The following is a 24,398-nucleotide window of genomic DNA, read 5'->3' as shown; positions in this document are numbered from 1 at the left end:
GTCGGATGGAGCCCCGGGATCCCAGAAGCCAAACGGCGGCACCAAGAGAGAGGTGACAATTCTGCAGAGCCCAAGGCAGCAGCAGGAACACACACCCAAGGGAGGAACCCAACACCAGACCAAACTCCACAGCCCTGCTGGAAGCACTGGGGAGCCCAGAGCCTGCAGGGCACTCCTCATGCCATGCCAGGTGCCAGGTGTGGGCAGGGTGCCACACGTGCCCACACACAGCTGGCGAGGGGGGTTGCATGTGCCACACGTGTGGCCCGTGGCGGTGCCAGCAGTGTGCTTGCACACACACGTGCCCGGGAGCGCGGTGACCACATCAAATGTTAATGCCAGGCCTGGATTCCTGCAGCTCATCAAAGTTTAAGCAGCAGCAGTGGGAACTCGCTGTCCCACATGGATCAGCTGCAGGAGCAGTGGGGCTGCTGTGGGCAGGGGCAGCTGCACCCCCTTACAGGGATGTGTCTGGGGGGGAGACAGAAGCATCCAGCTGTGCAGCAGCTGGCAGAACCAAAGAACCAGCAGCAGTTGCTAGACTGAACCCATTGGTCTCCCCCAGGATCAGAAGAGCCCAAGGCTGGCACCTCCTGGCACTGTGTTGTCCCCAGCCTTGTCCCTCCGTGCCACATCTACAGTGGAGCACCAACCACCGTGATCCCATGGCTTTGCCTGCTCTCTGCATGAATTTCTGGGATGGACACATCCTGCTCTGCACAGATGGAGGCAGCTCTGGAGTGCAGGGTGGGCAGAGGGGCACCTGGCAGGCATCAGGAGAGGGTCTGTGACAGGAACACAGGACCAGCAGGAGCCCCACTGGCACTGTCACAGGTCTGCCATGGCCACTGAGCCATGTGGGGCTGACAGAGCCTGCCCTGCCAGGGGCACACACAGCACCACCCACCCCTCCTCCTGGCATGGGCACCACGGTGTGGCAGGGAACCACCTCGGGCAGGGACGCAGCCCTTCCCTCCCTGCTGGCAGACAGCAAAGGGGCACCAGCCTGGCAAAAGCTGCTAGAGGTCACTCCCTGCATCCCACCACTCGTGCAGTCCTTGCCACCACCCCAGTGCCCTCCACGGTCCCTACCTCTGTCCCCCAGGCAGGGTGGCCCTGGCAGTGCTCTCGGTGCCCTGGCACGGCTCCCGTGCTGCTGCCATGGCTGTGCCCGTGGTGCCTCCCTGCCCATGACAAGGGCTCTCCAAGAGGGGGGAAATAAAGGGAGAGAGAGGGGCTTCATCCCACACAGATGCTGCCTCCCATGGTCCCAGCCTCCATACCAGACCCCAAAACACCTCCCCATGTTCTTTGTCCTGGTTCACTTGCCTTTGGCACGGCAGAGCTGGCCAAGAGGCTTTTGTGCCCAGGTGCAGTGGGATGGAAGCAAAGCAGGGGGTCAGAGGGGCACCCACCCCTGGTGGCTGTGTCCAGGGTGTCTGGGCAGGGCTGCATCCAGCAGCAGCACACAGGAGGGACCCTGGCTGCAAAACCTGGCACTGAGGGGGTCTCTGCGGTGGCAATGGGCACCCAGAGCATCCTTTAGCCGGGTCACTCCTGAATGTCTCCAGCCACGTGGGTGAGGCAGGCAAAGCCACCTCCCCCCAGGGACACGGCCTGGGCAGCCCCGGTGGCACTGCCACAGCCTGGGGCTGTGCCTGGCTGGATGCAGGGAGGGGATGGAGGCTGTGGCCTCGGGGGTTACCCGCCCCAGCCCGGCAGGACTGTACCTTCGGAGAGCCGGCGCCGGCGGGCAGCGCTCCAGCGGCAGCAGCTCCGCTCTCCCGGCAGGTCTGCGGTCACCGGCCAGCCCCGGCTCTGCTTACAGCCTGTTTCCAGTTACAGCAGGAGCAGGGCTCCGTGCCACCACACCACACCACACCACGACACGGCAGCCCTGGCCCTGCTGTGCCTCCCGTGAGCCGCGCGCTCCGGCACCGCGGAGCCAGCCCGGGCAGCTCCTGGCTGTGGCAGCGCCTCTCAGCACATCCCCTCCCTGTCTTCAGTTCTGCATCACTGCTCATCCACTCTCCAACACCTGTGAGCAGGTGAGGAAGCCCAGCCACAGCTCTTGTCACTCCGCTCACAGCTCCAGGGATGCTGGGAGCATAGGGATAAGCTGGATCCTGCCAGCAGTGTGGCAATGGCACAGCCCTCCAAGCCCCCGAGGCACAGTGGGGTCTTTCCTTTCTCCCCAAGCACCCACCACCCCCTTACCTGGCTAATTTCCACCCCCTCCTGTTCCTGCCTCCAAAATGAGGATGGGGACGCAGCACATGAGCAATACAGGGCAATCCCTGCCTGCCAGCTGCTGCCTGCTCCCACGAGGGAGGCGTTATGGCAGGAGATAGGCCAGAGCAGATGCTGGCAGAACAAAGCAGCTGGGCACGATGCTGGCATGCACCCAGCAATATGCTGGCTGGCAGCCCTGGGGCCAGGTCACAGCCCGGTGCCACCACCTCAGTCCCAAAGCAAGCCCCGGAGCTTTCCTGGGGCAAAACAACCCTGAGGAATAAGGAATGTGGGGAAGGGGTGGTAGGAAACCTGGGGTAGAGGGTTCCAGGGAAGGAGGGAGTGTTCAGGGGAGGCTGCTCTGCTCTGCTCTGGAGGGCAGTGGGAATGTGGGGCTGTGCAGAGGGTGGGAAGGCAGAAGGTGAAATAAGGGAGGGTAAAGACAGCAAGCAGGGACAGGCAGGGACAGGCAGAGGTGAGGGGACACCACACACCTCGACCGGGAGAACCTGAACGGCAAAAACCGTTCAAAAAACGCTCAAAACCCACCATCCACACCAAGATCCCTTCCCAGCAAAGCCCCTGCGAGCCCGAGGGAGGTGCCACCACCTGGGGCACCCAGAGCCACTCACCTGGGGCACCAGCTGCCCTGCACGGCCTGGGGCTGCCTCTCTGCTCCGCTCCCTGCGGGACCGTGCTGCTGCATATTTGATGACTGCTATTATTGTCATCTCTGCTGGCAGAGCCATGGGAGCTGATCTTCCCTCACAGGGGTGGAGGGGTGAGGGCCTCCTCCTCCCCTGGTCACTGTCCCTTGCAGCCCTGGTGACACAGCTGGAGTGTCCCACATCCCTCCCAGGATGCAGGTCAGCCTCAGTGTAGCCCAGATGTGAACAGCTGGAAAATGGCCCTGACCCATTCTGGCCCTGACCCATTCTGGCCCCCAAAGCAATGGGAGTTTGGAAGAAATCACAGATCATGGGAGTGAGGAACAAATGCACCTCCTCACACCCCTCTCCAAAGGTGGGCTGGGACCAACCAGCTGCAGAGGTTCTGGCAGGGATCTAGACACCCATTACCCCAAAAATATCAGAGCATCCTCTCCTCCCTGGCTGAGCAGGACACTCCACCTGCCTTCACAACATTCCATTCTCCCCATTCCAGCCCTGGTCTCCTGCATCCCACCAAGCTGGGGGCCGTTTTCCTGCAGTGATGGAGCCATGGCTCTGCCAAATGCAGGGGCAGAGAGAGCATGGTGCTGCAGCACCCGAGCCGGGAAAACCTCGCTTCCTTCTCCTCCAGGCAGGCACGTCCCAGCCGTAATGCGGTGGGTATTTATTATGCTGATTCCTCAGAACGCGAGGGCTTAACTGCAAATTACAATCAATAGCCCCAATCCCCTCGGGGCAGGTTCATCATTTAGCAGGCGCAACCAGAGGAATTCAAAACTATTTGCCAGCCATAAATCCTCCTCTCCGCAGCCTCCCCAGCCGGCTCCGCGCCACTCCCGACGGCTGCTTGGGGTGACCCTTGTCAGCATTTGAGACAATTAAGCTGTCACTGCGGATCGTGACTCTTATATACGGCCCTGAGCAGCACTTTGAGATGTCACCGTGATGGGGTGAGGGGAGCTGGCTGAGGCGAGCCTGCCGCAGCAACCATCTCTCATTGAATTAAATGAATGCATTTGGAGGCAGAGTCACTCTTTATTACCTTGCAAACGATTCCTGACTAAATTAAATTATAAGAGGAGTGTTCAGCCAATCAAACCTGCTTGATTGCCTGGAACAGGCGTTTTAAACAGAGCACGGCTGGAGTCGTCGCTGGTTGCAGAGATGGAGGGAGGCTGATGGGCTGTGGGGAGGCTGATCTGATCCACCCTGCTCCACAGCTGGAGTGCTGCACAGCCCCAGGGATGGGGCAGGATGGGCACAGCCCCCTGGGAACAGCATGAACGAGCCTGGAGGCAGCTGGGAGAGCGAGGGACTGGCAGGAGCAGAGAGCAGGGCTGCAGAGGGCAGCTTTCTGTGGGCATCATCCAGCCGAGGCTTTCCTCCTACAGCAGAGGAACGCAGGGTGCTGCTCGTCTGGGGGCAAATCCACAGCTCCTGCCTGCACCACCCTCCTGGAGAGCCCAACACACAGGAGAGTGTGATCACATTCCCTTCAGCAGCTCCCCAGCCAGGGGCTCTGGTCAGTGCACACAATCCCAGAATGGTTTGGGGTGGCAGGGAGCTCAAAGCTCATCTCGTTCCTCCTGCCATAGGCAGGGACACCTTCCACTGTCCCAGGGTGCTCCAAGCCCTGGCTTAGGACACTTCCAGGGATGGGGCAGCCACAGCTTCTCAGGGCAGCCTGTGCCAGGGCCTCACCACCCTCACAGGGAAGAATCTCCTCCTAACACCTCATCTGTATCAGCCCTTTCAATTTAAAACCATTCCCACTTTTCCTGTCAGTACAAGCCCTTGGGAAAAGTCCCTCTTCACCTTTTTTACAAGCCCCTTTAAATACTGAAATGCTGCAAATTCCATGAACCTCAGGAGGCTCCAGTACAACCCTAATGCTGCAGCAGATTTCCCCCTTGCCCTCTGGATCTTGTCTTTTCAGGACTTGGAGGCAAACTCACTCCAGCACGAACTGCAACGTTTGCTGCTTTTAACATAAGTGCAGAACAATTAGGGAAGCTCCTGGAAGAAGGATACTGCAATTAAATGGTGCATTTTCAAATGCAGCTATAAACTTGCTGCCAAAAAAGCTACTCTCTGAAAAAAAGAAGTTGGCTTCTTCTAGCTTAACTATTTTTACTTCCTCCCCATTCCAATTTTAATCATGTATCTGTTCATTTTGAAGAGGATAAAATGCCCATTTTCCTAAACGAAGCTAATTAGGCAGAGGGGGTTTTAACAATGATATGCCAAAATCAATTTGAAAGCCACACTGAGGTAGCAGCAGCTATTCAAGGACAGGTTTTAGCAGGTAACACCGTGCATTTCAGCCTCACACCAAGCACCCCCTGGCTCCCAGCACCACCTGGGCTGAGCATGAAGCCCTGTCAGCAGTTCTGGCTGCCCAGCTCCATGCCAAGGCTTGGCAGGCTGCAGGATTTGGATGGAAAAGTCAGAAACTCAGGGACAAAACGAAACCAAAATTAGTCTTTGTGAGGGCAACTCTGCCTGTGTGACCTTCATGGGAATGGGAAGGGTGAGTTAATGTGCTGGAACAGCATCCCACCCAGCTCACACCGGGAAGGGCCAGCTTTCACTGCCAGGCAGGGATAATGGGCATCATTTGGAGCTCGTTCTCCACTCCCGTGGTCAGGATTTCCTCTGCACTCCAGCTGTGAACAAAGCCAGGAACAGGGAAGGGAACTTACAGAGTTCAAAGTCACCTTCTTAGCTTGGGCACTGTGTATAGTATCTGTTTATCTCCCCTCACCAGTCTCTTGCAGCCACTTCTCCTTCTATTGGCCCCTAAATCTCCTGTGAGAGCATCCAGGATTCCTCAGGTGGCCAAAGGCAAAAAAAGTGAGTTAAGAAACAAACCAAGCCATCTACCCACCAGTCACATGAAATAACAACTTTTTATTTTCTCAAATAAAATAATCCTTCCATTTCTGCTCAGTCAGGTTGTGAGGGGTGGGGAGGAGCAGGAGGAGGGGAGGAACCCTGCTCAGACAGGTGTCACACCTGTCCTCACAGTTCTGCATCCACATCAGACCAAACCCTTTTCCAATGAAAGAAAATAAAAGCTATTGGCAGCTCTTGATCCCAGAAGGCAAGAGCTGTCCTCTATCAGGCACTCTGAGTTGTTCAGCAACAGTATTCAATGGAAAAGCATGATTACAAAAATCCCAGATTTCTGATGAACAATATCCAGACAAGCAATGTTTAACAGGGCTGGGGTAAAACTCAGCATGGGGTGGTACCTTGAGCTCCAAAGAGCTGCAACTGGAATTTAGGGAATTTAGAGACCTCCACCTTGGGCACTGAAGGGCAGGACAACTCCAGCCCAACAAAGGAGGAAGCTCCCAAGGCAGGTCCTCAATGAGTGAGATGCCAGAAGTGAATCTCTCACCCCAAACTACAGCTCTTGGATCATACCCCACTGCAGTCTGGCCAGGCTAATTAACCATTTCCAGTTTAATTTCTCATCTCTCAGTACCAGGATATCCTACAAACCCCACTGCAAGGCTATGGAGAGGCACAGAGTGCCAGGTTTTAATGTTAATTGAGGTGAGACCATTAAAAATTGGGGTTCTCAGCTGCAGAGATGTGTCCAGCGAGCAGGGGAGGGAGAACTCTGATTCTGCCTCAGATCAATGCTTAAATTAAGTGAATGGATAAGCAGCAAAGCATCAGCAATGTTCCCTCAGCCCAAAGCACAGGGCCAGATTTTTACACACAAGCCCACTGGGAATGCACATGGATTCATGTGCAAACCCCACTGGGGGCAGGACACTGCTGGCTGTGGAACTGTGCCCTACAAGAACTGGCTCCTTCCAAATTTTTAAGAAACATCACTTGGCCTGAAATGCTGCCAGATGAAAACCCACCTTCCCCATCCCCACCTGCAAGCACAGTAGCCTCATTTTCTGCCTTTCTCCAAGAGAAGGAGCTTCACAGAAGCTTTCTTGGCTCTGGAACACATCTCCCTTTTTCCTTTCTTTTTTTTTTCTTTTTTCTTTTTTTTTGGTGTGTTTCGTTTTGTTTTTACATGGTCAGTTCCAATTGCAGTGATTAAAGGCAAGGCCAGGCACCAGCAGTTACTTCTTTACGATCTGAATGACATCTTCATGCTCCATCATGTGGGTTAAGCCCACCCTTTGAGGGCTGTACTTTGTGCTTGTCCCCTTTGAAGCAAAAAAGGGGGAGAAGGGTTAGAAGGCCAGTCAGAGACACCTGAAGACAGGAATTGCAGCTGCTGTCTGACACTTACCCACACCAAGGCATATTTGAACTGGCTGGCTAATGATCTGTGAATCCGATGGCACTGCAAGACAGGCAGGCAGAAGTTGAAGTATTTACATTTACCACTTTGCAAACAACTTTTTCAATACCCAGGAATTAACAGAAACTCAAGTCTATGTCAGAATTTACAATAAAGACTTTAAGAGCTAGTTAAAAGCAGTTGAAACCATACAGAACAGACACAGGAATCACCATCCCACATAAAGCCCATTCCATTGTTTCCATGTGCTTTTTCACTGGGCTGCATTAAATAATTACTGTTTAAACCTTTTATAGCGGCTGTGAAAGAAACCTGAGGCAGATAAAAGGCAACAAAAGGAGAAGCACAACCAAACACTGACATGTCCTGAGCTTTATGGAGCACAAATCACAGCAGGTCCAGGAGGAACTGCCTTCTGCACACAGGGAAATGTAAAAGATGCAGAAAAATTACCACATGTTCCACAGAGGCTCCTTTCCGTAGAATAATGGCATCTGTAAAGTCTGGTCTCTCTGTGGAGAAGCAGAAGGGGGGGAAAAAGCATTGGATTTCTGTCAAGTGTGTTCTAAAATGCTGACACCATCTCACATCACCTTGTGCTTACTACTCCCAAATTCCTCCTTCCTGCCCCCAGACAGAACAGGGATCCAGTACCTAAAAGCACCAAAGCAGCTCTCACCACCCACAAGTGCCATTACCCACTCCACACAGTCAGCAGCTTCCTCACAAGCCACTGCTCTGACCCCACCCCAAACCCTTGACTTAAGAGAAACAAAACCACCCAAGTCAAAACACACCTGCTCAAGGAAAAACCAAAATCCCCAAGATTTCAGAGCTTAACAAGCTCAGAAAATTCCTTATCTCCTCACATCCAAACAGAGCAAGTTGTAGATGTGCCTTCATCACTGGAAGCTGCAAGTGGGTTTTAAGGCAAAAGGAGGATCAAAGGCACTCCAAGGGCATGGGAATCACCAAGTTTGTTGCAACAGGAACAGGAAATTTCTTCTGGGTCCATCAGTGTGCATAACAAGGTAAAAGCTGTGAACTTGCACACTTTGTTCTCTTATATCCTGCGAAGACTTATGCAAATTCAGCTCTTGTCAAATACAACAGGAAGGCCATGGTGGGATCCACACATGGCAGGATCAGACAAAGCAGGAAGCATTTCCCAAGAGCTGAAAGATGATTAAGGAAGGTGTAATTCCAGCATTTCCAAGGCCCCAGCCCTGCTGGCACCTGTCTGGGGTCACTTACGTCCCCGTTTCTTGGTGTAGATGCAGGTGAGTGCCAGGTACTCCCAGAGCTTCTCCAGCAAGTAGTCCAGGTTCAGCTTCATGCCACAGCTGCAAAACACCAGAACCATCTGTTTACTGCTGTTGTGATTTAGGGATCCAGAAGAACAAGGTGAAATGTCTTTATTAAAGTGCTGGAGAATGATGGCAAAGTCTTTAATGAGGCAAAGAAAGGAAAACCACAAGGTAAAATGACCTTAAACTGCAGGAGGGCAGGGTTAAATTAGATTTTAGGAAGAAATTCCTTACTAAAGGGATGGAGAAGCACTGGAACAGGTTGCACAGAGAGTTTCATGCTCCATCCCTGGAATTGTTCAAGGCTAGGTTGGATGGGGCCTGAAGCAAACTGATCTAGTGGAAAGTATCCCTGCCCATGGCAGGGGGTGGAATGAGATGAGCTTTAGGGTCCCTTCCAACCCAAAGCAATGCATGATTCCAGAAGGGTGAACAGCTCTGAAGAAGCAAAGCCCCAGCAGATATATCAGCACAGAAACAAGCCAGATTGTCTGACTCTGTCCTGCAGACAGCACAGAGAAGCCAAGCTGCCTGCCTCTCCAGGGAAAGGAAATCTGGGAAAAGCAGCACAGCAGCTCTGCTTCTCACCCCAGCAGCCCTGGGAGAAGCTGGAGAAAGGGGTGTGGAATGAGCCCCACACCAGGCAGACCAGCAGGGAAGGCAATGTGACAGCTCCTACCTGATGACAACACTGTGGGGCCTCCGAGCGAGACGATCCACCTCCTCCATGGATATCTGGTCAATCTTGTTATAAACCTAAATCAAAGGGAAAACAACACAGCCCTCAGCAAGGCCATTCAGCAACACGTACAAAGAACAAGGTAGCTCCAGCACCTGACACAGAAACGCAGATCTTGTCAGAAGATAAGCCAAGGCTCTCAGTAAAACAAACTATTAAAATTCAGAAGTTTGAATATAAATTTTGGCCTTTTAAAATTCTCCCTTTGGGATGAGTTGGAACACGTTCTTTGATTTTATACAGACCCAGTGGCTACAAACAGAGCCCTAAAGGGACCTCTGGCACACAAGGGACCAGACGTGACAAGTTAAGCACGGAGCTGGCAGCAGGGGAGGCTCCACACGTGGGAGCAAAGCCCCTGCACCAGGATTGGAAACTCTGCTGCTCCAGGGCAGCATCAGCCACAAGAGGGCCCAGAGAACACACACAGCACGGCTGCACATCCAAAGCCTATAAAAAAACTCCCTGTTGAGCTGTTTTCCACCTCTTAAACCCCAAATCGTTACTGTTTTAGGAGCCAGGAACAAGGGCATGGAGTAATAGGACAAGGGGGAATGGCTTTAAATTGAGAGGGCAGGGTTAGATGGGATATTGGGAAAATAATCTTCCCTGTGAGGGCAGGGAGGCCCTGGCACAGGGTGCCCTGAGAAGCTGTGGCTGCCCCTGGATCCCTGGAGGTGTCCAAGGCCAGGCTGGACAGGGCTTGGAGCAGCCTGGGACAGTGGAAGGTGTCCCTGCCATGGCAGAGGTGGAATGAGATGAGCTTTCAGGTCCCTTCCCACCCAAACCATTCCATGATTCTGTGAAGTTCCAATGTTTCCTTTGGCACAGAGAAGAGATGCTGGGTGTGAGAGAAGCCAGGCTGCCCAGGATACTCACATAGAGGCATGGCATGTAGACCCTGTTTCCTACAATCACATCGATGAACTCATCAGGGGAACAATCCTCTCTGAACAGCACCTCAGCGTTGAAGATTTCTGAGGTGGACACTGTCAAGGCCCAAATCCCAACTCACCACAGGGGCTGAGCTCCCTGGGGACAGCCTGGTGACAGCCAGCCAGCACCCAAGTGACACCAAGGCTGTCCCACAGCAGGAAGCACTTAAACCATGAGCTGCTGATGGCTTAAGGGTTTCCCCTTTTAGGAAAGGATACTGTATTCATGGAGGATGAGCTGAACCAGCTTCTCAGAGCACTGAGTCAATGTGACAGTGGAGTTGAAGGAGATGCCTCCACCCTTCTTGGGCTGCAGGAGGCAAAAAAAGCAACATAAGAACATTCTGCAAATCCCACAGCCCCCTCAGCCTGCCCAGCACGAGGGGCAGCACAAAGTGAGCTCAGCTTTGAGCAGGCAGGCAGAGAAGCTGTGCCTGCAGGAGCTCAGGAAGCCTCACCTTGAAGTAGATATTTGGTTTGCTTTTGTTCAGCCGGATTCCTACAGATTCCAGTTCTTTCTCCAGCAAGGCCCTGCAGGGACACAGCACCTGTGAGGCTGAGTGTGGCCAGGTGACACCCAGACCTTTCCCTTTTTGATTCTCGTGTTGATACAGCCCTGGCACAAGCCTAAACCCCCTCCTTGTGCAGGTCAGAGTCTGTGGTGGGAATCCAGGTTGACATTGCTGACAGCCATGCTGTAGGAATGACCCTCCAGCTGAGCACCCACTCCAGCCAGCAGGATGCCTCTCATGGGATACAACCCCCCCATCACACTCAATAATTTAATTCCTCATTCCCCACGTGCTCTCCACAATTCCTCAGGGAGCTGGCGTGTTTTCAAGGCCAGAGCCCAGCCCACACTCACCTCTGCACCTCGCCCTTGGTGGCATCCAGCATCATGATGACAACATCTGCTGTCCTGGCCACAGCGATCACCTGCCGGCCTCTGCCCTTCCCTGGGGACACAGGAGGGGAGGCACGTCAGCCACAGGGACCAGCTGAGTTCCCTGACACATGGGGACTCCTGCCCTGTGCAGCAGCTTGAAAGCAAGGAAAAAGATCCTGCAGTGCTGTTCTGGCTGCAGTCAGGGGCTGGAAACCCTGGCAGCAGCTCCAGGCAGCACAGAGAGCTCAGCAGAGAGATCAGTGCCAGAAGGAAACACAGCCACTGCTCTAGTGACCCAAGGGAATGGCTGGAGCTGTGTCAGGCAGGGTCAGGTTGGATATTAGGAAAAGGCTCTTGCCCCCCAGAGGGTGTTTGGGCACTGGGAATGGGCACAGCCCCGAGGCTGCCAGAGCTCCAGGAGGGTTTGGACAACACCAGGCACAGGGTGGGATTGTTGGGGTGTCTGTGCAGGGCCAGGAGTTGGACTGGATGATCCCAGATGTTCCATGACTCCCTGATTTCCTAAGCTATTTCCAGATACAACCATCCAGTGAAGACAATGACAACACAGAGAGACAAAGCCAACATCTCTTCCCAGAACCAGGAGTCATGGGAGGACTGGCAGGAACTCAGGGAATTACTCAAACAAGGTTAGTGTTTAGCTGTAATTCTCCCTCTGCCTCTCCAGCATCTTTCTATAGATTTCCTCAGTACCAGAAAACAGATGAGCCACTTCACACTCAGGCAAGGACGTGAGAAGTGACTGGCTTGCTTTGGCTCCCACCTCCAGAAAACCATCTTTGTGCTACATATAGACCCTTCTGTGGGCTCAGGGACAGGAATCGTGCCTCACATAGGATCAAGGACTCAAAAATTTGGGAAGACAATGTAGGAACTCTTGGCCCAGGAAACCTGTGTGTATCTGAGACACCCAGGGGCACTACTGAGGGCAAATCCCTCTCTACATGAACACAGACATGAGCCAACCTTGAGCTGCTCCTTCGATGATTCCAGGCAGATCCAGCAGCTGAATATTGGCTCCTTTGTACTGAAAGAGAAAGGGAAGGATGGAAAGTTGAAAGCTTCCTGCAGGGCACCTGAGCTGCCCCCAAAGCCCCAAACATGTGCTGGGGGTCCACATCCTGTGGGGAGGGGAACTGGATGGAACTGGCAGGCCAGGGGAACTCTGCACAAAGCTCCTGGCTCTGTCCTGAAGCAAATTCCAGAGCCATGGGCTGTGTTATGCAGCATTAGGTCCTGACCCCCTAAAGTCATCCCGTGACTGCAGCTGGACAAAGCACCAGCAAAAGAGCACAGCAGCCACACATTCCCAAGTTCAGGGAATGGAAAGGAAAAACAACTTTTATTGGTTAAATGAGAAAACTCAGTAATGAACAAGTGCCACATCTCCTACTGTGACAGATCAAACTATTCAGGTGTGCTGCAGGTAAAAAATCCCAGCAGACACTCATTCCTAGATTTGCAAGGCACTGGCTCTCCAGTTATTGTTGCAGCTCACACCTCTGCTGGAATGTGTTACATTAAACTCCTTTTCCCACTAACACAGTTACTTTCATTATTTAACTCCCCCTTCCATCCTGAGCCAGATTTCCTCATTACTCTTGGACACTTTTCAGTTTGATGCCCTTTATCATTTGCCTTACTGATGGATGCTGAGGTCACCACTAATAAAACCCCACAAGGACAGGAAAAGCTGCATTTTGTTTTGAAAGTGATCACAGCACAGATTGCCTCTGTAAAGCTTCATTAAAAACAAATCTGTCAAGGTTTGCAGCCAGCTGGTCACTGGCACTGACAGTGGTTATACAAAATTCAGTTGAGAATTGTGGTGTTGCTCTGGCCAGTCCAAGAGCAGCACAAAAATCCTGATCAGGCAGCCAGTCCTGAAGAGTTCAGCAAAGTGCTGCATCAGCACTGAAAAGTTTAAAGCAAAACTCAGCCTTGGAGACCTTTGGATGTGCGTGCTCCTTAGTGGCAGCACAAGTGTGGCTGGTGCAGACACATCTCCACAGCTGCAGGAGAATCCTGCTCACCTCTATGACTCCTGGGATGCAGGTCAGCGTGGTGAACTCGTAGGACGCGGCTTCGCTGGCAGTCGAGGTCATTAAACTGAGGAACGTGGACTGAAATGCAAGAGATCAGCATCAGCAGGCAGGAAAATGAGAAGGCTCAGCAAAACAAGCAACACCAGAGTGCCCCTCAGGCTGTGGAAGTTGTGTCGTGGCTGTTCCAGGCACAGGGACTGAGGTGGTGCCACTGGCATGCAACTGAAGTAAATCAGGGTTTTTCTTTCCTCAGCACTGCAGGGGCTGGGCAAGAACAACTTTCAGGAACAGGGCAGAGCACACAACATGAAGGAGTGTTTCCCCATCTCCAACTTTCAGCCAGATCACAGAATCATGGAATGGTTTGGGTTGGAAGTGACCCCAAAGCCCATTTCATTCCACCCCTGCCACTGTCCCAGGCTGCTCCAAGCCCTGTCCAGCCTGGCCTTGGACACTTCCAGGGATGGAGCAGCCACAGCTCCTCTGGGCACCCTGTGCCAGGGCCTCCCTGCCCTCACAGGGAAGAATTCCTTCCATATACCTCACCTAAATTCCCCCTCTTTCAGTGAACCCATTCCTTTTCCTGCCACTACAAAGAATCCCCTTCCAGCTCCCCTGCAGCCCTTCCAGGTACTGTGAGGTCTCCACACAACCTTCTCTCCTCCAGCCCCAACTCTCTCAGCCTGTCTCCTCTCTCCAACAGTCCCACATCCTCCTCATGCTGGAGACACCAGAACCATGCACAGGACTCCAGGTGGGATCCATCCAGAGCAGCTTCAAGGTGCCTCCCAACCCAAACCATCCCAGGGTGCTGTGACCCCAAACCTGCTCTGCAGCCCCTGCAAACCCCAGGGAGCACAAACCTGACTGACCTCCCCAAATCTGCTGTGCAGCCCCTGCAAACCTGACTGACCTTCCCAAATCTGTTCTGCAGCCACTACAAACCTGAATGACCTCCCCAAACCTGCTCTGCAGCCCCTGCAAACCCCAGTGAGCACAGGACTCCAGGTGGGATCCATCCAGGGGAGCTTCAAGGTGCCTCCCAACCCAAACCATCCCATGGTGCTGTGATCCCAAATCTGCTCTGCAGCCACTGTAAACTCCAGTGAGCTGGAGACACAGTGAGCACAAACCTGACTGACCTCCCCAAACCTGCTGTGCAGCCACTACAAACCCTGACTGACCTTCTCAAACCTCCTCTGCAGCCTCTGCAAACCTGACTGACCTCCCCAAACCTGCTCTGCAGCCCCTGCAAACCCCAGTGAGCACAGGACTCCAGGTGGGATCCATCCAGGGGAGCTTCAAGGTGCCTCCCAACCCAAACCATCCCAGGGTGCTGTGACCCCAAACCTGCTGTGCAGCCCCTGCAAACCCCAGTGAGCAGAGAGCCTGACTGACCTTCCCCACAGAAGGAAATCCAATCAGTGCCACACGGGCATCTCCTGATTTCATCACATCGAAGCCCTCGCCCTTGGCAGCCGGGGATTTGGAGGGCTCCAGCAGCTGAGCTCTGTACTTGGCAAGCTTTGCCTTCAGCAGGCCCAGGTGGTACTCAGTGGCTGCAACGACACAAACACAACAGCTGTTGGCACAAAGTGCTGGTGATGCTCTTTCCCTCCTGAAAAGGAAACACTTCTGGGTGTGGGTCAATGCCTGGAGCACTGGCAGGCACAGAGCTGCTCCATCAGCCCCCCTGGGCACTGAGAGCGAAGCTTGCAGGGAGCTGCCCCGAGTCAGAGTGGAGGGAAACAGGCACAGAGCTCCTGAGTTAAAGGAGAAGGCAGAGGGAGAGCAGCTGCAGGGATGGAGGGAGCCAGTTCAGGTCACAGGGGAGCAGCCCCTCCTCCCACTGCTCACATCCAGACCCCAAAACGACCAGGTTAAAAGTTGACAAGAGGAGGGGAAAATAAAGACACTTTTAGCTCAGCGCTCACACGTGTGAAAGTATTTTACTGCCTTATTCTTAGCAAAACACTCGAATTTACACCTGAACCAGAAAAAAAAAAAAAGAAAAAAAAAAGGAAGGCGGTTGTCTCACTTTGTAACAGACAGGGGCATGAAACCAGGAGCTTACAGGTTTATTTCTATTATTTCCACAGCCCCCAGACCCCTCAAACACCCGGAGCCTCCTCCTGTGCCAGCAGAACCTGAGCTGTCCCCCCCTCCCAGCCCCGGGGGGCTGCGGCTGCAGCGCAGGGCGGCAAACAGAGCAGCCCCCTCACACCCCCCAGAGCCCACCCTGCTCCCCGCCCTGCCCCAGCCCCCAGCCCACCCCAAAGCCCCCCCAGCTCACAACCCCCCATCCTCCCTCCCTCCCTGCCCACAGCCCAGACCGGCACCGCTCCCCAGAGCCCCTCCAGACCCCACAGCCCCGAGCCCCCACAGCCCCCAGCCCCTCTCGCAGCCCCCCAGGCCCCAGCCCCTCTTCCCCCTCATAACTCACCGACCACCTGTACCCCCCCCAGCTCCCCAGAACGCGCAGCCCCGCTGCCCGCCCGCCGTCCCCGGGTCCCTCAGCCCGCGGCCGCCCTCGGCACCTTTGTTCTTCTGCGTGCGGGCGATCTCCTTCTCGATCTCCGAGATCTTCTCCAGGATGCCCATGGCGGGCCCCGCTCCGCGCCCGCCGGAAGCGCCGCCGGCCCGGCCGTCCGTCCCCGTCACGCGTCCGGGCCGCGCCGCGCCGCCAGCTCCGGCCGCGCCCCGAGCCCCGCGCCCTGCGTTCCGTGCGCCGCCACCGCGGGGCCCCGGGAGGGGCCCGGGAGTGACCCCGGTGGGGACAGGAGACTGCGGGGACGGGGTCAAAGGGACGGGTCTCAGGAAGCAGGGGAGCCCCTGGCCGGGACTGGCTCCTCCTGCTCCTCTAATTATGGCTGGATGCTGAAAGGAGCGTGGATGGGGCTACAGGACACGAGGAACAGCCTCAGGGGGCCAGGGGAGGTTCAGGCTGGGCAGCAGGAGGAATTTCTCCCCAAAAAGGGTGGTTAGATACTGGAACAGCCTGTCCAGGAGTTGGTGGAGTCCCCATCCCTGGAGGTGTTCAGGGAAGGACTGGGTGTGACACTCTGGCACCAAGTGAAAAAGTGGGGATGGGACACGGGCTGGACTCGATGCTCTCAGTTGGCTTTTCCAGCTTTAATGATTCTGACAGTGTGAATTCAGGCCAGCAGAAGCTGCTGGGATTCCTGGAGAAGCCCTCAAGGAAGGAGATGAAGCACAGCAATGCCCTGGAAGCAGGGAGGGCTGTGCAGGACAAACACACACGGACACAGGCCCCTTGAACAGAATTCGTGTTTAATTCGGACGTTGATCGCTCCACAAAACTCCTCCTCGGCCCCACACGGTCACCCTGCTGCAGCCACAGTGGTTCAAGAGACACCACATCCTCTCCCGAGCCCCACACCCCATTTCCCACCTCTGCCCCCCAAATCCTCCCCCGGGCCATTCTCTCTCACCACACCACGACGTACAGAACATCTCCCCTCAACTCCAACAGGTCAAAGAAAAGGAAAAACCAAAGCAAAGGCCTTTGAGGAGGGAAAAACCCACACACCCACAGCCCCTGCAAAGCCCTCAGCTCCACAACCTGCTCTGCACCTGCCACACATCACATCCAGCTCTGGATCTGAGCTGAAATTCCCTTCAGGTGGGAAGAAGGCAGGCACAGCAGGATTCTCTTTCCACACCCTTCTCACAACGTATCAAGTCTTAAAAAAAAACCCAACTTCATCGGTTTAGGGATAGTTACACGTGTTAAACACCCCCAGGACCATCCTAACTCAGCTTCTGCCAACCAACAGGGTTAATTCAACTGAAGCAGATCAGAAACCCAAGTGTCCTTCTGGCACAGGACACCGGTGCCACCACCAGCACTGCACAGGCAGCTCCAGAGGCTGCAAGAGCCACTGCAGCTGGGTCCCTGCACTCTCACAGCACCTGGGAAGGAGGATTCACCCCCCCACACTGCTCACAGTGGAGCAGCACCACTGGTTTTCACCTCTGAAAAGCAGGACATCTCCCACACCACCCCTGAGGAAACCTCCATCCTGAGCTCCTCCGAGAGGAGCAAGTTAAAACGGGAACTCACTTCCCAAGAGCTCTGCTCACAGCCCCAGATCACCTCAGTGCTGTCCCTGCACGTCCCCCAAGGCAGCAGGACAGTCCTGGAAGGGCCAGCTCTGTCCCTGCTCTCTCCAGGGGGAGAGGGGCTGATCCATGGAGAGCAGCATGCACAGGGCAGGAGAATTCCCATCATCTCCCGAGACCCAGCACTCCAAACAGAGCCTGGGACAGAGGAAAGGGCTCTCCAAGCCCTGAATCTTCCTCAGTGAGGCTTAAACCAGCCATAACTGCTGCCAAAAGGGAAATGAGTTACAAAGCAAAACCCAAAGCAGCTCACAGTGGCACAGGGAGGCTTCAATCCCCTCTCCCAGGTGGAAAATCCATCCTCAGCACCAAGAGTACCACACGGCTGCCTGGAGGAAGCTGGGCTTTAAAACAGCCAGAAAAAAAGGCAAACTAAACTCTCACAAAGCCCCCCAGGAGGGGCTGACAAGGTAAAAACACAACTGAGGCCAAGTTTTAAAGTGTCTTTAAAAAAACCACCCCACACACACACGCTTTGGCACAGGAGCCTTGAGTTATGTCACTTGGAACATTCAGAGTCAGGGGGAGCTACTGAGAAGGGTTATTTTAAAAATTTTTTTTCTTCTTTTTCCTTGTAAAAAGGTGTCAAGCAGTGGTGGTGAAGCATGAAGGGGGAGTACAAACGTTGAGCAGTCCCAGGGTGATGCTGCTCAGTGTTTGTGCTCTGGTTATGTTCCCAAAGCTTAGCTGGATACAGACACAGATATAAAAACACAGACATTCCTGGTTTTCAATGTGAAAACTGTAACATGGAATCCAGTACTTGTGCATTTGCCATAGGGTCCTTTGGAAAAGGAACCATAAAAATAGATTTTTTTTTTAATAAAAGGTTTTTTTTAGTCTTTTTTTTTAACTTTTTTCTTTTTTTTTTTACCCTTAAGTAAAGAGCAAATATACACCTACAAGCAGAGTTCAGATCCACTTTACTGATAGCCTGGAAGTCCATACATCAAATTAATTCCCAGTGGTGTATCCAGACACAGGAACACCTCCCAGCTCCAAAGGGCTGGCGTTCCTGAAAGATCTGCAGCTCCAGCTAACCTTGTTAGCCAGCCAAGCCTCACTCCAGCCTTACCTCAGCCAACACTCCCCAAGGCTCCACAGCTGAGCCTCACACCCAGCACCTGGCTCTGACAGCATCACAGCTGGAAATCTGGGCAAGAAACCTGAATCCTGGTGATTTCAACCCACATCAGGATACAACAAGGAAAATATAAGCCTTGAGCTTACATTTCCTTATTATTTAGAGGCCAGAGCACTGATTCCAGCTACTGAGAAACAGCTTCCAGAGGAGAGCCGGGAGGAACTTCAGTGACAGAGAAACGAGCTGTGCAACAAGAAAGTGCATTAAAGTAGCTTAAAACCAGAGTAAAGATCAAATGGCCACTCGACAGGAGGGAGAACAAAGCTCCAGCAGCTCCTCGGGCTGGGTGAGTTCACATCCAGGCTCTCTTTCTCTCTCTCTCTCGAGTCCAAGGGCAGGAGAGAAGCGTGCATTGCCGTGCTCCCACAGGGACACAGTTCTCCTGGCAGGCCATGCCCTCCTGCCCCTTTGCTTCTGGGTGTTCTCAGACGTGGGCAGCTGTCATCGGAACTCGTAGATAGGAGCGCTGTGCTCGGGAACGTGCGTTAAATTCAACGACTGATACCTGGCAGAGAGGGAGGGGAGGGTTACACACAGCTCCTGCCTGGCAGCCAGAGCACACACGCTGCTCTTCTCTCCCCCGTTACAGTCTCAGGGTGTTCAGGTATCCAACAGCCACACCCCACAGTCCAAAATCCTGGCAGGGCTCAGCATCGTTCCTCATCACTCCACAGCTCCCTGACAGGAGGGTGCAGACAGGTAAGGGTCAGGCTCTTTTCCCACAAAACTAGTGATAGGACAAGGGGAAACAGCCTCAAGGTGTGCCAGGAGAGGTTGGATATGAGGGAAAAATCCCTCACTGAAAGAGTGGTTTAGACCTGGAATGGCCTGCCCAGGGAATGGTGGAGTTTCCATCCCTGGAAGTGCTCAGAAATCAAACAGATATTCCATTTAGGGTTTAGTGGGAATGGCAGTATTTGGTCAGAGGTTGGGCTTGATGATTTTGGAGGTTTTTTTTCAACTTTAATGATGCTGTAATTCCCACTCTGGTCCCTCTGAGCCACCTGCAGCAAGGCAGCATTCCTGGTGGGCTGACTGTGGTGGTTTTTTGGACTCCCTTTGAAATTCAACGACTTTCAAGTTCAAACAGTGTTTGCTACAAGTGCAAATTACACATGAGTCTTTCAAAGCTCAGCTTGAGGGAATGTGTCTGAAAGCCTCCTGGTTCCTTCCCTCCCCCTGAGAGCTTCCAGCCATCCACCTGCTGCTCATGACAATGAGCAAGGGAAAAGAGCTCTCCACAGCTACTTGTCTCCAACAAAAACCCCACCAATTAGCTTTGACTTTTCTCTTGTCTTAACAGCAACACCCCAAGGACCTCAGAATACAAAACATTGGCCTGACAAGATTTCTGCCTGAAGGGAGCAACAGCCAAGCTGTTCCTGAGGAGAGAGAACTGAGCTCCCTCATTTCTCCAGATCCTGTATCATCTTCCCTCCTCCATCCTGCCATCCCAAATTTCCTCCCCTTTTCTGTAAGGACAGCACTTTATACCACACCAGCCAGCTCAGGCCAGCCATGGCCCACACCCCTCCCTTCAGCCCCAAGGTCCAACCAGGAGCCTGAATCTCCTGGCTGGACACTCCCAAGGCTGGGGACAAGCAGGAGAGGAGTCACAGCTTGGTTTGTGTCTCCAGGAGGAAGGAAACATCCTTACCATTCTGAACTCCTATGGTAGTAATAGCCCTCTATAGATGCTGCTGACTTCTGGAAGCAGATGTAATAGAAACCAGCAAAGGAAGCACCACTGATGTCCTTGATGGTGTGATCTGGGACTAGGAACTGCTCCTGCATTCAAAACACAGGCTGCATCTTAAAATGTTGGTCAAATACAGCCCCACCCCACCCCAATCTGCCCTCCCAACCCAAATATTGGCACCCACTAACATGAAGGCATTCCTGGCTGAGCACTCCCTGCACTCTCAGCCCAGAGCAGAGACCAGAGTGTCCCTTCACACCTGCCACTGCAGGGACCTCACAGGGAAGCAGACAACTGAGAACAGAATGAGTTTTAAGAGTGCAAGAGATCAGTTTCAACACCTGTCCCCTGCAAAACTGGGAGTCACAGCCTGAGAATGAAGAGAAGGCTCCAGAGAATTCTTACTACAGCTTTTCAACACTTATGGGAAAGCTGGAGAGGAACTCTGCTAAGGACAGGGAGTGACAGGAAGAGAGGGAATGGCTTCCCACTGCCAGAGGGCAAGGTTAGATGGGATATTGGGACAACGTTTTTCCCTGTGAAGGTGGGGAGGCCCTGGCACAGGGTGCCCACAGAAGCTGTGGGTGCTCCTGGATCCCTGGAAGTGTCCAAGGACAGGGCTTGGGATAGTGGGAGGTGTCTCTGCCCTTGGCAGGAGGCGGAACAAGATGAGCTTTAAGGTTCCTTCCAACCCAAACCAGTCTATGGTGACTCTGTGATGACCCCAGCTAAAGAACAGAGCTGCAGAGTGGCCAGTCTGCATCAAACACAGGGACTGGAGACATCAGTTCTCTCATCCTCTGCAGCATCACCAAGCAAGATTTTCCTGTTGTGCTTTTAGCCACGACTGCAGCCCTTAAGGACACAATTAGCTGGCTAGACACGAGTCATACTGGAACTTGCAAGTACAGTGGGTTTTGGGGTTGGCAGGGTGAGATCTTTCATTAAACCACCACAGCTGGAAAAGCTCTGACAGCTCAAGTCTCTGTCAGTGCTTTGCAAGCAGCTCAGCAGAGGAGACAGGCAAGGTTTACCTTCCATCTCATGAAGACATAGTCCCCATTTTTTAGATCTTCATAATCAAAGTCATCAGAGTTAAATGTTTTTGCATACTGGTAAAAAGCCTGGAATTTCCCCTGAAACAAAAAAGAAAAGAAAAAAATCCCAGGATGTTTATTCCAGGAATAGAACTTCTAGTACCAGCTGCTCTTTAGGAGGGAAATCTACTGACACTCAGAGCAACATCCAGCCTGGCTGGAGAAGCTCCTGCACTTCCAGAGGAAGGTATTTTGACAGAAATATAAGAAACATCAAAGCTTGTCAAACAACCAAGGTCAGGGTGGGGGTGATCAGGTGGCTGCTGTGGCCTCAAAACACAGCAGCAGGAACACCCTGCCCTGAGCAGGGACACAGGTACCAACTACCCTACCTGTGCTCGTGGGACCCCTCTCCCCTTCTCCATTCCATTTTGCAATAAGTCTCCAAAAATAAGGAGCGTGTTCTCTTAGGGGGCCAAGAGATGGGGATTGCTCCTGCTCCTTTCCCACCCCACGGCCAACAAGTGGAAAACAAGAAACCCCTCCCTCACCACAGATCACAGCTTGCTGAAGAGACCTCTATTTGCAAAGATCCCAGTGGGAGAAGGAGGGAGACAGCAAAAAGGAGAGGTCTCCAGGCCTTTCTGCCAGCTCTTGCACTGCACCTCTCCCCCAAAGCAGCAGCCCAGAGCCAGCCCTGCCCCCAGATTGATGTACCCAGTGCTTGCGGTCCACGTCCTCGTCGGCGTCCCACTTGCGCGTCAGGAACGGGTGTTTCTTACTGATTATCTCGCCCTCGAAGAACGTGGTGAGGGTTGGGTACTCCTGCCAGAGGGGAGACAAAGGGGGCTCGCAACTGTCACCTACAGGCACAGTCCCAACAGCAGACAAGGCTCCATGCACTCAGCAGAAAGCGTCTCCCAGGGAGAGCTCCGGGCACTCTGAGGCTGCTGCTCCCACCCCTCGTCCTGCCCCACACCTCTCCAAGGCTCACTCTTCCACTCTCTAACTCCAGCCTTTCTCTGCCTCTCTCCTCACTTTATGAAGCCAGGAGCCATGTCAGAGCTGGGCTGTGGGGAAGGGTTTGGAACACAAGCAGCTGAGGGGCAGGAGTGGCTCAGCCTGGGGAAAGGACCCTCACTCTCCTGACAGGAGGGTGCAGCCCTGCTCCCAGGGAACAAGGGACAGGACAAGCAGAAATGTCCTCAAATTGCACCAAGGGAGGTTCAGATTGGATATCAGGAACAATTTAAAAGAGTGGTTAAAGGTTGGAACAGGCTGCCCAGGGAAGTGGTGGACCTGGCTGTGTCCTGGGTCTGTGGTTGGACTCAATGGTTTTTGAGGGTTTTTCCAACTTCAGATGATTCCAGGGAGCATCCACAGCTGGATTTAAACCTGTGACATTTACAGCCAGCACCATTCCCCAGCGGATGCCCTGTGATCAAATCCACAATATCCAATCCCTCCACTTGCTATTTCTGGCAGCAGCTTCTCCCAGCCCAGCAGGAAATAAAAGCCTTTACAGAGCCCCTCTTTGTGGTGTTGCACAGTTAACACTCACCTCTGTAAGGCCTTTAATCTTCAAGTATCCACAGAGATAGGAGTTTTCCATATCCACATGCTGGAAAAGAGTGCAAAGTCCAACCATAAAAACAGGCACGAAGGTGCATGCTTGATCCAGAGCAGTTTCCAACCCTTCCAAGGATAATTTCAGCTCCAGCTGGTACCCACTGCCCAGTATATTCACACTGCCAGCCCTTTTCCATGATGGGAACCACCTGGAAAGATCATTTGCAGGTGCCCAGCTCACCTCTGGCAGCCTCCACATCCCAGCCCTGCTCCCAAGGCAACACCCTCTGCCCAGAACTCTGCAGCAGGAAGCAAATCCCCTTTCCAGCCAGAAGGGACCTGACTCACAGTGTTCTCCAAGAAAAAGCATCCCTGGAAGGATCACCCACACCCCCAGCATTTTGCAGGAGGCCTTTCTCCCAAATCTAAAGCTTTTATGCTACCTGCATTTGGAGTTATCAGGCTGCACGTCTCTGCCTGTGCTGTGCAGAAACTAGGCAAGGATTTGCCTGCTCCTTTAAAAGCAGGGATTTTCCAAGGAATCTTTTCTTTTCCCTGACATCTCCAGATCCGCTTTCAAAACACGCAGTGAGTTATTCAGGGAAGTGCAAACCTCTGCCCATGAGAAGATGGATCTTTCCCACCTGTGATCAAAGGACTGCAACGTTTCCCTGTGCTCAGCACAGGCAGAGCAGGCAGCCCCCTCTCCTCAGCTGACACATGCAAAACAAGCACGTTTTAGGCACAAAAGCAGCGTTTTTAAGCACAAAAGCACAGCCAGCCCCTGCGAGGTGGCAGCGTGCAGTGGAGCTGAGCAGCCATGGGATGTCCCCACCACAACAAATCCCACCAGGAACGCGGAGAACCGAACATAAAAACACCCCGCCGGCTTGGAATCACCACAGAACCACCGAGGTCGGAAAGGAGCTGAGATCACCCAGCCCATCCTGTGACTGATTCACCACCGTGTCAACCAGAGCACAGCGCTGGGCGCCACGTCCAGCCTCTCCTTAAACACCTCCAGGGATGGCGACTCCACCGCCTCCCTGGGCAGTCCGTTCCCATGTTTAACGACCTTTTCTCTGAAGAAATTCCTCCTTACATCGAGGGCCAGGGCGATGCGGGTGCTGTGGCAAGGGGCCGGCGGGGCGGGCTGGGCCACGGCGGCCTCAGGCCAGCGGGTCCCCGTTCGCCCCAGGCCTCGGCGGCCCTTCCCGCCCGGCCACCCCCCTCACCTGCATGACGACCTCCACCTCGTAGGCGTTGCCTTTGCTGCGCTGCTGCCCGCGGAACTTGGCCCCGCTGTAGAGAAGCGAAGTGGCCACCCCGGGCTGCGCCGTGTTGATGGGGGGCGGCGGCACCAGGCTGCTGGCGGCCGCTCCGGCGGCGGCGGCGGAGGAGGCCGAGCCCCCCGCCCCTCCAGCGCGGCGCCTCTCGCTCCGAACCGGCATCTCGGGGGGGTCCCCGGGCGCCAGCGTGGCCGGGGCCGGGGTGCGGCCGGGGGACGCCGCCCGCTCCGCTGCGCTCCGCTCCCTCACGCCTCGGCCGCCGCTGGGTCGGGGCCTCCTGGCAGCGCCTCCGCGCGCTCCCATTGGCCCCCGCGCGCGTGCCTGAGGGGCGTCCCCTGGCTCTGATTGGCTGCTGGCACGACGCCGGGCGCTGATTGGTTGTGCTGCCGGCAGGCGCTGCTGGGA

At 54.1% G+C, this 24,398-nt stretch overlaps 2 protein-coding genes across 2 annotated transcripts; both read right to left on the bottom strand.

Annotated features, from left to right (window-relative positions):
* Positions 1–6,891: 6,891 nt before the first annotated feature.
* DRG2 (developmentally regulated GTP binding protein 2) lies at positions 6,892–15,799 on the bottom strand. Its single transcript, XM_064389993.1, has 13 exons — positions 15,650–15,799; positions 14,511–14,671; positions 13,101–13,190; positions 12,034–12,094; positions 11,026–11,116; positions 10,619–10,691; positions 10,380–10,470; positions 10,105–10,202; positions 9,166–9,242; positions 8,434–8,522; positions 7,633–7,691; positions 7,168–7,221; positions 6,892–7,081 (listed from the first exon to the last, which is right to left on the bottom strand). The coding sequence occupies exons 1-13, from the start codon at positions 15,711–15,713 to the stop codon at positions 6,995–6,997; spliced, it is 1,095 nt and encodes a 364-aa protein (XP_064246063.1). The 5' UTR covers positions 15,714–15,799; the 3' UTR covers positions 6,892–6,994.
* Positions 15,800–18,583: 2,784 nt separating this feature from the next.
* GID4 (GID complex subunit 4 homolog) lies at positions 18,584–24,288 on the bottom strand. Its single transcript, XM_064389994.1, has 6 exons — positions 23,940–24,288; positions 22,697–22,756; positions 21,853–21,960; positions 21,133–21,234; positions 20,057–20,187; positions 18,584–18,904 (listed from the first exon to the last, which is right to left on the bottom strand). The coding sequence occupies exons 1-6, from the start codon at positions 24,153–24,155 to the stop codon at positions 18,841–18,843; spliced, it is 681 nt and encodes a 226-aa protein (XP_064246064.1). The 5' UTR covers positions 24,156–24,288; the 3' UTR covers positions 18,584–18,840.
* Positions 24,289–24,398: the final 110 nt, after the last annotated feature.

Source organism: Passer domesticus, chromosome 15 (assembly GCF_036417665.1).
Source record: "Passer domesticus isolate bPasDom1 chromosome 15, bPasDom1.hap1, whole genome shotgun sequence".
Taxonomy (NCBI): domain Eukaryota; kingdom Metazoa; phylum Chordata; class Aves; order Passeriformes; family Passeridae; genus Passer; species Passer domesticus.
This window is presented reverse-complemented; position numbering and strand designations above follow the sequence as displayed.

What these genes read in the sequence shown, in the direction of transcription:
- DRG2 (XM_064389993.1), bottom strand. Translation starts at nt 15,713, where the DNA reads ATGGGCATCCTGGAGAAGATCTCGGAGATCGAGAAGGAGATCGCCCGC. An exon ending in CCGCACGCAGAAGAACAAAG is followed by an intron (nt 14,672 to 15,649) that starts GTGCCGAGGGCG and finishes GTGTCGTTGCAG; the next exon opens with CCACTGAGTACCACCTGGGC. An exon ending in AACCAAATATCTACTTCAAG is followed by an intron (nt 10,471 to 10,618) that starts GTGAGGCTTCCT and finishes TGCCTCCTGCAG; the next exon opens with CCCAAGAAGGGTGGAGGCAT.
- GID4 (XM_064389994.1), bottom strand. Translation starts at nt 24,155, where the DNA reads ATGCCGGTTCGGAGCGAGAGGCGCCGCGCTGGAGGGGCGGGGGGCTCG. An exon ending in AGATTAAAGGCCTTACAGAG is followed by an intron (nt 21,961 to 22,696) that starts GTGAGTGTTAAC and finishes CCCCTCTGGCAG; the next exon opens with GAGTACCCAACCCTCACCAC. An exon ending in TACCATAGGAGTTCAGAATG is followed by an intron (nt 18,905 to 20,056) that starts GTAAGGATGTTT and finishes CCTCTCTGCCAG; the next exon opens with GTATCAGTCGTTGAATTTAA.